The sequence below is a fragment of the Montipora capricornis genome, chromosome 7 (assembly GCF_036669925.1).
Source record: "Montipora capricornis isolate CH-2021 chromosome 7, ASM3666992v2, whole genome shotgun sequence".
NCBI lineage: Eukaryota > Metazoa > Cnidaria > Anthozoa > Scleractinia > Acroporidae > Montipora > Montipora capricornis.
In genome coordinates this window covers 31,311,034-31,323,533 of record NC_090889.1, presented here as the reverse complement: position 1 = coordinate 31,323,533, position 12,500 = coordinate 31,311,034, and the positions used below count along the sequence as shown (strand labels likewise).

General features: G+C 40.0%; 2 protein-coding genes across 8 annotated transcripts in view; one reads left to right on the top strand and one right to left on the bottom strand.

Moving 5' to 3' along the window:
* Nucleotides 1–2,883, top strand: part of LOC138056914 (uncharacterized) — a 3,361-nt gene extending 478 nt beyond the window's left edge. The window contains exons 1-2 of the mRNA XM_068902864.1: nucleotides 1–55; nucleotides 451–2,883. The exon at nucleotides 1–55 is cut by the window's left edge and continues 478 nt beyond it. Coding sequence (XP_068758965.1) covers nucleotides 1–55; nucleotides 451–1,152 — 757 coding nt within the window. The 3' untranslated portion in view covers nucleotides 1,153–2,883. The remainder of the gene's footprint in view (nucleotides 56–450) is intronic.
* Nucleotides 2,884–11,365: 8,482 nt separating this feature from the next.
* Nucleotides 11,366–12,500, bottom strand: part of LOC138056911 (A-type voltage-gated potassium channel KCND2-like) — a 60,656-nt gene continuing 59,521 nt past the window's right edge. For all 7 annotated transcript variants that reach the window (XM_068902856.1, XM_068902855.1, XM_068902860.1 and 4 more), the window contains one exon: nucleotides 11,366–12,500. This exon is cut by the window's right edge and continues 283 nt beyond it. The gene's annotated coding sequence lies outside the window, so the exon portion shown is untranslated.

Here is a 12,500-nt window from a genome sequence, read left to right as displayed (position 1 = left end):
TTTGCTGTTGCTTTTAACTTTCGCCAAGGCTTCTCCTAGCTTCGAAGGAAAGCTAGTAAGTTCAAATAAGCAATTAAACACCTTTCTGACTTTGAAATCTGTTCCCTCACTTTTTGAAGGCAGACTTTGCTAACTCTGATGCTGAACATCTCAGCGACAGAAGTAATCGGGACTGTACATCATGTCGTTCCAAGCATATATCCCCTAAAACCACAGGATGCAGAGCAGTCCTATTTGACGGTATATCCAGTTAAATTCATCGTACAATACTATTGCAGTGCGAATCGATCTCTTGTTGATTCAAATCATTGTAGGTGATCAAACTGCAAACATGCGATCGTTCAAATAGGGCTCCTCTGCTCCCTGTGCAATTTCACGCCAGGGACTTATTGCAACATAATTTTGAATCTTGTTTCTTTTCACCATTGTCGTGTTATTTCTTAATTTCAGTCTCTTAACAGCACAAACTCGACAACGTTAAAGGAAGGAGGCATTCCCCGATCTTGTTTGTACTATCTTAACCAGGGCATCCGTCAAAACGGCTTCTACCAGCTTTACGACTACAACAATCAGATTTATGTGGCGTTTTGTGACCTCTCAAACGAACCGGGCTCAGCGTGGACTCTAGTCATGTCCTGGATGACTGAAAAATACAGGGGGTTGCCGAATTTTAAATCCAAAGTATTTTATGAGGATGCCCCCATCAACGAGGACAGTCCAAACTGGCAGATCTACCGCCAGACTTATTATCAAATGTATAGCATCAGGCAACGCTCCACCCACTGGCGCGCTACCTGCAACGTCCAAGAATACACGTCAACAATCGATTACCAAGATTACCTCAGGGGAAAATTCAGCGACTTTGACATCATGAATCATGACAGTGTAGGGTCTTGCCAACCTGTAGAGTATGTAAACATTCTTGGAAAAGTTGGTGGAAGAGGCACTACAGTTGGACTTTGGCAGTATTATAACAGCTACCTTCTTCACATCGACAGCTCTGATACTGGCTGTGAATATATCCCCTTCGCAGTCCCAAGAGTTGACTACTTCGGTTACTATGGAAATGGGATGAGCTCTAAATTCCATTGTTCTCAATCTTTATACTCTACAACCCAGTGGTGGTTTGGGGGATATTTAGAAGAACACTGATCTTCAGTTGCGGAATTACTGTTTTCTTGGGCCATACCGCTTGCATGATTAAGTAAAAGTCCAATAGAGACTGTCAGTGCATCACAAGATGGACTACGAGTACTTCCTCTTTCGGTTAGTCCGTCGTGCGTGACGCAAAAGAAAACCGCAAGAAAAAAAAATGACCCCGGGAAATCCTCCGTCCTCCGTGAGGCTATTATTTTCTCGCGGCTAGGGGTTACGGTTTCCCTCGACGGACTAAGCGAAAGAGGAACTACTTGCTATCAACAAGTAACTCAGTGGCCATTATCAGGAACTGACAGATAATTGCTGTATTGTAGTTTTTGTGGATCTATTAGAATAGAGGTATTATTGTAACCGCAAGATAAATTGAAACAAAAACCCCTAAAACAGCGTACCTATTTTAAACCAATGGCAATGTTATGCTACCAAATAAAACATTAATTACTTAACAAGATGTACTAATTAATGTGACTTAATAAGTTGCCATTGTTAATAAGGGCTATCCAAAAACACCCTAGATTTTGTCTTTAAACGCCAGAATGTCTGAGCCACCTCAAAATTTTCTAATTGTGACGGCAGCCGTGGATCAGCTCCGGGGAATTATTTTTTGTAACTTTGCCAAGAGCTTATCGTTGCCAGCTCATCAATTTGCAGCAATAAAAATTGGGAGTCATTGAGTTCGTCTTTTAGTTACAAGCATTTAGGGACAAAATCAGGGTGTTTTTGGATAGCTTTTTTGTTGCCATGGTCATCTATTATGTCATTAATGAATGCATCTCGTTAAGCAATTATTTGTTGTTCATAGGGTACCATAACATTGCCGTTTTATGAAACAGTTGTGTGGATTCAGTCCTTCTAAATAGAACAGTTTGTTGGAAAAGTTAAAACTGATTTGAGCCTCCAAAGTAATTTAAGATGCCGGTGTTTTGAATAGCGATCAATGAAAATACTGACTGCTCGCAGTCTTTGAACTAGGACGAAACTGGTTTGTCTCAAAGTTACTTAGTACAGAATTCGTGCTCGATTTTGTCTATAAAATTCCAGGGGTATCACAGGAGTTTCCAACAACCAGAAATTGAGTTTTTAAGGAGTCTTTATAAGAAGATCTCTATGCCATACAAACTGTTTCAGTGTTTTCTTTGCTGAAAAAGCCTTCCTTGATATTCCTTACCACATCCTGCAAGTTAAGTGTACGTACGGGCATTTTCATTTTTGGTTCTAATGTTTCCCTAATAGTCAATTTTGGGCTCAATTTGTGAAATGTCTCATTAACTTAGCATGATGCAATCTTGCAAGCAAAAATTTAAGGAGTTTTCAAGCAGTTTTCCACAAAATCCTTTTTTCAAGGGCTTTTCAAGAGCCCTTGAAGTCCAAAATTAAATTCCAGGGCTTTTCAAGGACTTCAAGGAGTAGCACGAACCCTGTTAGTAATGTTCGAATTATGTCGGCACAGAAAGCCATGTAGTTTTCGATACAAAGTTGAAAATCAAAGATTATTTCCCTTCGTTTTATAATTAATTAGTTATGTTAAAACGTTTCAAAAGCCTTCGCAAAATAGTAAGCCATAATGGTAAGCTTCTCCTTCTCTATCTATAGTAATTTTGTCGAATTTTTTCACAACTGAGGTGAAAGACGAAGACTAATCAAGGGAGTTTGTCTAAAATTATTGATATTTTACCTTTTCTTCTAAATTATTCTAATAAAGGTAACGACTGTTTTGGTAACGAATTACTAGTTCTTTGAAAGTTTCTTGATGTCATAACCCTTACGCTTCACTTTACGGCTTTATCCTTCTCAAGACTGGAAGCCTGAAGACAAATGCGATCGAGAAACTCGACCTTAACTGGTTTATCGGGAGAAGATATGAACTGATGAACTTCCAGAGGCTCCCCTTTGTACACAAGGTGAAAACACTGTAGTAGAGAGAGAACCAGCCAGCGTCAGCACATTTTTATACGATTTGCTGACTACGTTTAAGACCTGGTTCACACATGTAACGCCAATGCAAGCGACGTTCACACGTAGAACGCAAACCAATAGACTGCCAGCATTTTCCACTCTATGTCAGTCAACCCGCGACTCGCTTGGTTTTCTGGTCTCGCTCGCGCTCCGCGCTCGTACGATCGCGCTTCGCGCTCTCTGTCGCGCTACGCGCTCAAAAGCTCCACTTGTGAGCAAGTCTATCGTGGTTGCTAAAGCTCCCTACTATCAGAATTCAGGTTGGAGTGCCCATGCTTGACTAATGGCTTAACTCATTGTAGTGTGTCATAAGACAGCACTCCATTTTGCCTTACTTGAAAGTGCTACTGTGATAAAATAGTCCTGTCTCTTAAAATGTCTGCAATTTAAAACTGTGTTTACTAAAATAAGATTGACATGCAGAAGGGGATTATTTTTCTATGTAAATATGTCATTTGATTGTGTCATTCAATAGGGGGCTAGATTCTAGAGTAAATTTAGTTGAAATGCATGCTACTTGGTTATTTTAAGAAGAGCGCAAGTTTGTATTTGGCTTTTAAGTGTAATACATATGAATATAAGTACAATTAGGAATTTTATATTCTGTCATTCAGTGGCTTTTAAGTGTGGGCACACAACAGTTTTAGGTTTTAGCTGGAATATGAAGAATAATCTCCTTTTGCAAACTTTCTGATATTGAAAATGTTTAAATTATTTTCTATTTATTTAATAACATGGGCTTAAAATTTGCCAGTTTCCTATTTCCAAGAATTGAACACTTTCTAAAATGCAGGCAGAATTATAATATTCATTTTAGTATTATTATTATTACATCAAAATTGTATACCAGTAATTAGAGAGGCACTTTATTCCCTACACAATAAATTAGGATGATTATACAATCTAAATTCTACTTAATCTTCGCTGTTCTTTTGTTCTTACTTGAGGAAAGATGTTGGACAATCAGTATTATTATTACTATATTTATTAATCGCATGGGCCCGAAGACAATTAAGGATTAATTTCACACATATTTCCAAAGTTTTCAGAACACCAAAACACTGTACATATTTTACTTAAATTATGCTAATTAATACCTCATCTCAAAAATAATTTGTTGACCACTATTTGTTAATTGCTAGAAAGTAATCAGAAGCCCAGCTAAACACCTCTCCGCAAAGAAAAATTATCTAGACCAGATTCATTATATAGCTGCATTAAATTTTCCAATAATATATTATTGTGAACTTAAGGTAGCTCTGAATCCACATCTCAGAATTTTTTTTCAATATTGCATAATTAGCTAACTAATTAATAATCTCAAGCAAATAGAAAATGAGGGTCACTATATTCGTTTTTGCAAGATACATGTATTAAAGCATTTAAAGACAAAATATTGGGGTCTTTCAAGAGTTCTCCTGTTCCTATGGTAATGCACGGCATACCCACTTTGTTAAACAATGACAGTTCCTTTACATGATACCATAACATAGCTGCTTGATGATATAGTGTTGTGGTGTCTATCCTTCAAAATGGTGCTGGTTCATGAAAGTGCTGAAACTGATTTGAACCCACTAACCTTCAGCTCTTCAACATTCATCTTGTGGCTTTTGCAGCAAAAGCAGAAGTTGTTGACAACATTCTTGATGCAAGGCCTCATAGCTTCATTCACACATTTTCCTCTTGGCAGCCTATAACCAACTATCATTAATGAAAATATCACATGACAATGAAACCAAAATAAATAGAAATAAATTATCATCATGCTGCATCACTCTAAGTGGGACAATGGATTGCAAAGAAACAACTTATGCCATTTTGCAAAGCAAAGGTTATTCTGTATTTCAATATACAAAACACTGAAAATCAACTTGTTACTCGTACCAAACAACATTGTAATAAATTGCACATGCACTTTCAGACTCAACTACACAACATGCTCGCATACAACTTACATTAGCAAAAATGCTTATCAGCAGAGCTATTCCTCACTTTGGTCTGATCTCTCAGGAACTGATTGGGTTCAAAGTTCTAATTGAAAGCTATAAAAAAAGGGTGGGCTGTTCTTCAAAGCAATTATCAGTGTTCTCTTTCAATGCTATGACATATTTTGGAGTGTTGTTAATAAGACTCTGCTCTTGGAAAATTTGTAAGTGTTAGAAGATAGCAGTTGGAAAGCCTGAATGCCCCCATGACGCAGACCTTTCTTGAAGTCTTTCAGGGGGTTGTTTGTTGAAGGTAAATCTTGTAAGGTGTCAACTGTGTAACTGACACCTGGAACTACAGCCACTAGAAAAGCATGTCAGCCACTAACAAATACTTGATGTTTGCAGTCTGTTAGCAGACCTATTGCCAAGGAGTCGCCGTCCTCTTTCATGGAATACAGAGTCTGACATAATAGCCCGAAATCATCAAACACTATGTTGCATACCTTCTTCAAACTCTTTGCCAAGTTTTCCTCTACCTTCGGTGACAAGACTAAAACACAAATGTTTATGGTGGTTACAAACCTGTGGGTGAACAAGTGTGTCTGCTTATGTGTATGTGTAGTTGTGTGCTTAAATTCTTGCCATTATTTAAGTAAATTATTTTCTCTTTTGCTTCTCACCATTAGACCATTTAAACCCCTGGCTCAAATCTCCGGGGAGATTTGACATTTCTGCCTATTTTTTTGTCACATGCTTTACCCAGGGGGGGAAACACTGATGTCAAATACCCCTTCCCTGGTTCTAAATTTTCTAATTGGGGGGGGGTCACTTTAGGAATTGCTGGGTGGGGATGTGACGCTGGAATCCTGGAACCCTTAGCCTAAACCAGAGCTAGTTCAGCTGAATTTTGCTACCCTATACTAGAGTAAACTCCCACCGATTTCCATCTAAATTCCGATTCTTGACATTTAATAATATCCAGAGGTGTTTCATGATACAAAATTTTAGTTTCTAAAGAAACTGTGGTGCTGCATCGATGGGAGATTGAAACAGAAATATATTTTATCAAACGAGTTGATAAAGGTCGAATAACCACCGTGAAAGATTTGGAAAGCTGAGCGAAATTCGCTCTGAGGAAGGGCTCGAAATGTCAGCTTTCCAAATCTTTCACAGTAGTTATTCGACCTTTATCAACTCGTTTGATAAAATAAATTTGTGTTTCATGATAGCCATTTATTGACACTGTTGAGGCTGCATTACGTAAACTTAAACTTTGCCGATTTCATTTTTTTATATTCTTGAGTGGGAATTTCTCGTTTCCTTAGTCTTGATAAAATCTTCAACCGACTGGTCGGTTTTGTGAAAAATGATACCCTATTCTAGACCGAAAGGCTATGATTTATATACTCTATCCTTGAGTAAACTGCTTGAAAACCACACCCTTCACGTTGGCACATACCTATATAGTCCATATATGGCAGTACCCCCCCCCCCCCCCCTCAGGCATGAGATCTTTTGCAATGCAGAGAGGGCACCTCCAGTCATAGTCATTAGTTGGGATCTCGAAGCCAACGCAGTACTGGTGGTGCCATGAGTTGCAGTTGTCACACTCAATCCAGGAAAACACATCCAAATCATGAGAATAACATTGAGATCAAAACACTCGCCTCCTTTGACAAATTCTTGAAATCCCCTCCCTGCCACAGCCTTTCATGATCCCAGGCCTTGTAAAGCGGCATTTCCCAAGCGCCTTTTCACGAGGCTTTTAAGTCCAACACGATAATGAACTGAATGAATATTCAGAAATTAACGGGCAAATTTTTTACGATCACTTGTGCGTGAAGGACACCACGCGAAGCAAGGAGCTCTGGGTATAATTTCAAGATGGCGGGACTAGGCTCCAGGCTCCCGTAGATTTTGTCAAATTACCCCAACCTCGGGAAACCTCGGGAACTTGTGTTACGTCAAATTTAAACATTCCTCACCCACGGGAAAGGAAATACTGTCAAATCTCCCGGGGTCGCCCCGCCCACCTGGGGCTTAACATTGACTGGTGCATTATAATTTGATCACGTATATGCATACATACGTATTGACCACTCCTCAGAGTCAATAAGAGGGGCTTTTTTCAGGGCCAATGAAACAATAGAACAGAACAGAACTCACCCGATTTGAAGGAATCCTGCAAACGTGAGTCTTTGGAACCAAGAATCCAACCGCTTTCTATAGAATCCTGGAGCCATTTTAGCGAAACCAGCGTGTTTGGAATCCGGAATCCACGACTCGGGATACGGGATCCCGGATCTACTATTTGGAATGCGGTATCCATGGACTGGGATCTGGAATCCGATCGCCACCTGAATTCCTTTACATAGGGCGATTGAACTGTGAGACATGAATGCCGTCGGTACTTACTAACTGACGACGAATGAGCTACAGTGATCTACAATGAGCTACAACGAACTGAAATTATTTGCAAGTGGCTACTTTGGTTACTAGTACAAAACAAATCTACTTGTAAAAGTGACCTAAAGTAATCAGTAGTATTTAAACTCTCAGGTCTGATGCCGTCAGGGCATGAACAAATGAAAGACCACTTAGACATTATCGTTGATTGCTGGAGGACGTTCACGAAAGACGATCAATATGTACAGTATTACAGGCCATTTCCGAGTTCATGTCTGCCTCCTCTTCAAAGCGAGTCTAAGTGCGAAGTTTTTGTGATGGTAATTAGTTCTACTTTACATATGAATGAAAACTAATTTTCGCATTTAGACTCGCTTTGAAGATGAGGCAAGCTTGAACTCTGAAATGGCCTATTAAATTAGCCTGCGACCGGGCTCTCCGAGGGACTGGGGTTGTGTAGAGAGAGAGCAGTACAGTATGTTTGATCGGGTCACAGGCACACAACCCCAAGCATATGCGAAAGCGCGTGACATCACGTTATTTGGAACAACTGCAATTTATGCATTCGGTCTATGAAATGAAAAAAATATCCACTAAAAAAACTTACCTTATTGCCATTGTGGGTCACTTCATTCCTGTGTGTTTTATTTCCAGATTCGATGCGGTTTGCGCCATTTTTCAATTCCGCGGTTGTCAACGGCAATAAAAAATACCAAGGCTGCTGCACTCCATTCTGCAGAGCCCACCAAATTGAGTCAAATATTCCCAGATAAAATGTTCCCACGGTTACAATTCCACATCAGCGTCAATTGACAAAGATCAAACTTTCATTTCAAGACACCAACAACGCAACAGCTGCCCAGCAAGCGACCTCAGGCGGTAGTTTGTTCACTCAATCCAAAGCAAAAACCTTCCGGAAGACGGTTGGGAGAGCAATGTTGGACGGTTGAACTTTGAAACCCGGCTTTGTAACCCTGCCCTCTTAACAACCTGAGCCCAACCGGGGTTTTAGACCGTAGTTTGTCAATGACACATTCCCCCCCCCCCCCCACCCTCCCCTCTGGGTCCCGACATGACTACATTGTCTCGCTTTTCCAATCACAGTCACGCCTCCTTCGTGTTGACGAACTTCAAAACCACAATTTTAAAAATGTATCGTTGTATGTTATAATGCAAGATTCAATAGTTTGTCGTTATCTTCAAAAAGGATTTTTAACAGATTTACTCAGTCGTAAACTGATTCATAGTACTTATCTCTGTTTCAATCCGTCATCTTTTCTTTTCCGCTCCAGGGGCCGATTGCATGGAACGTTTATACCCGGGACTATGAGCTAACGTCAGATGTTTAGTCAAGCGCAGACTTTACTTCGGTTGCACATATTTGGGTGTTAGCAAACGTCTGGCGTTACTCAGGACTAAGATTTAGACCAGGTATAAGGGCTAAAACCATTCTCGTAATCAGAGCTCGGATCGACCAAACGCTCTGGGAAACTCTATGCAGGAGAACATGCACCGTACGTAGGGTTCTTATAGCCAAAATTTGGCTATTTGAACCTTACGGAGCCTGTTCGCTCCTCGTCCTAACATGAATGCACCAATGACAGACGCTTTTGATTGTTCTTCACGAATACCAATGAGGAGACACGTAGTTTCAGGGTTCCCCAGAGCTCTTCTCTCTCTCAATCTGGGGTCGAGATTGACCTTAAGACCTGTTTTTGTTCAATCACAAACAAAAAAGCGCATATTTTTCCCTTTTAAAGCCATAAGCAAGCGAATACTTTTAAAGTTAGTAGCCGACGTTTCGGAGTCATCGTGAAACCATTCTCAAGGCAAAGTGAATAAATTATGCGAAGGTTTGGTTTCTATACTTTTAAAAGTCTCTACAAATTAGCATCATAACAATGGCTCACAAGTTCTTTAAGTGAATACCTTTGCGCGAATCGAGTCAGTTTGCACGTGTAAGGATGGTTTCAGTTTTCGTATAAAAAGCCTCTCCCTAATTAGGCAATCAAATTTGTTCGAGCATTTAGCAAGCACGTGAAATTGTTCTGAAATACATGTAGGTACTTTCGAGTTATGTTCATTCAAATAATGTGTCAATAATGTTTTAGTGGTTTAATGTTTTTTTGAGCTGAGGTCTGTGAGACGTTTCTTCACCACACTAGCAGAGGCCTGCTCCCGGTTGTTCGAAAGCCGATTAACTTAATCCAGGATTAGCGTAAACATTTGTTTCATGTTTTCAACTTTTTGATGTAAATTTCTTTTGCTTATTTTTGTTTTTCAAGATTGACTTTTTGTAATGTATAGTTTTGCCGAATGTCAGCGTTGAACAGCATTTGGGAGTAGAGAAATAAACTAATTGGTTAATTTTTAATCTGGGATTAGTGTTAATCGGCTTTTGAACAACCGGTATGATAACTCAGATGGTAGGTTTAGTCATTTCAATTGATGGAGTGTGCTGCGCTGGTCTGATACCTTGGAATCTAAGAATTGCTTGACAGCCAAATCGAATAAGTACCGCGGGTAAATCAGCTTTAAAAATACGGACTCGAGTCGATCGCATTCTTGTGAGAAGCATGGCCAGTCGGAAAATATGCGGTAAGCTCGATGTTACATGGTGGTATTAAATTAGACAGCGATTGCACCGATTATCCAAGTGGCTCTGATATATACTCTAGTGGAGTCACGAGTCTCAAAGGATTCGTTCACCTGGTATAAACCGATCGCTTTTTGTGGGCTATTTATTCTAATACTTAAAGTTAATTTAATACACTTTCTTTTAATAAGAACCTTCTTAATAGGAACGTTCAGGCCAGAAGCTCTTCACTTTGAACGCTTCAATGTCATCTGCTTCCGGTTCAGGCTGATCGACGACGGCTACGGCAACGACAACGTGCTGCACGTGCGGCACGCATTATTGTACATTTCTCTCCCGTGCGCTCGTCAAAACAACAACGTAAAATCACCAATTTTTAGGTTTTGACGACAACGTGGACAAACAACAGTGAATCTTTCCTTCAAATCCGTACATACCGATCTGGCTATAGCATACTTCGCCCATATTGTCCAACATAACCGATATGGAAACATCGTGAAACACTTAAGGCTATGTTATACGAGGCAATTTTTCTTGCAACTCGCATCGCAACAAACGTTGCGTTGCAAGTTGCAAGAAAAAAATTCACGTGTAACACCCCATTTTGCAACTGTAATTGATGCGTTGCGAGTTGCGAGAAAAGTAGAACGACCCTCTACTTTTCGCAACGTTGCGAGACAAGTTGCTTGCGTGTGACATCCCCTCTGCAACTCGCAACGCAATTTTGTCAGAATGGGCCAATCAGAGCTCATCTTTCGCTCGCGGGAGATTTCAAGATGGCGGCAGTCGTAAACAATGAAAAGAAGTTAAGTGATAACGAAAAAATTGAACTGCTGAAAGATTACAAAACATTACCCCTGCTGTGGAATCAAAACGAAAAATCGCCAAAGAAAACTGACAAGACCAACGCGGCTAAAGACCTGGCTGAGAAACATGGTTTAACCAACGAAGGACTTAAGCGAGTTATACATTCCTTGAGGACATGGATGAGGTACTCGTCGTTATCTAGCTCTAACAGTAACAAAAGTGCAATCACAAGATCTCGGCGACTTAGCGCGTCCGCCATCTTGTTTGTTATTGTACGCTTTGCAAGTTGCGAAAGAAGTTGCCAACGTGTAAAAAAATACATACAAAAATGCTAACCTTTGGCCTAAACAATATGCTTTAGATACTGTTTAGGCCTAAGGTTAGCATTTTTGTATGAGTTTGGGTTGTTTCAGTTTTGTTGTTCCAGGCTCCTCACGTCCAAGGGCACTTCGAGATATGGAAACAAGTCTTTACCCGAAATTTGAAAGTGAAATTAAGCGATTGTAAAATTTAGTTTTCCTGATATAAACACCTTTATTAAAACAAATTTCGAACACATTTGTTTGGAAACATTGTTTCCTTCGGTTTAGTGAGGGTGGAAGTTTCCTTTAAGATGTTCTTAAATTTACGAAAACAACGGACTTTGTTTCACCTGATGACTTTGATGGTGTTGACCTTCCTGCGCGTACTGATGTATCGAGCGTCTTTTTTTCACGTTTTATTCTTACAAAGGATAATCTCCATCAGAAGATAGTACACGCCCAGCATAATTTAGCGCTAACGTTGATGCGTGCTAAGACTGAGCTCATCAGTCGAACTTAAATTAATTTAAGTTGACCTTTACTATTACTTATTGTCCGTTTGTTCACTATATCGGTTTAAATATGCCATTATATGAGCGTTACCGATTAACAAAGCAGAAACAGAAACTGGACTTTGAAAGATATACGGTCATAGTGTACCCAATACGTCGGCAGTGAGACGTAGTACAATGTTCCCATTAACAAAAGACAAGAGTTGTATGTCGTAAAGGTGACAACGCTCAACGAGTTGATGATAACGGTTACCTCGAAGTTGCCGTCCTGAGTAAGTGAGATTTCGTACCACCCAGACGTTCATTGAAGGTCTTGGTCCCAGTTGTTCAAAAGCTGTTTAACAGTGATCCACAATTAAAGGACAAACCCAGGCTAGAATGTTGCCCGTCAAAAAAGCCACAACCTTGTAACCTTATGCTGACGGAAAGTCTCGTCCTTTTTGGCAGCTAAAAATCGTGTGGAAACTTTTTTCTGATAAGAAAATAGACTGCAATTTACCTTTCCCGCAATCCAGAATTAGCTTAATCAGGCTTTCGACAACTGGGCTCAGCAGCTTACTCCTAAGAAAAGCCAAAATGACCGTAAGACAGTTTGCTCGTTGAACTGGCCACAGCTTCACTGCTTTGGTATGGCAATGGGGTATCTTTAAGCCTAATTATCGGGATAAATTCAAGGTCCGCAGCGGTCTAAAACATGTAATTTCACTGGATCAACAGAGGACGCAGTTCCAGTGTGTCTGAGGTTCAAGTCCATTGTTTCGTTTGAGGATTTAAATGTGTCTATTGTTGTCTGAACCAATCCCGAGACCGGTTGTTAAACTACGGCTCTGACTCC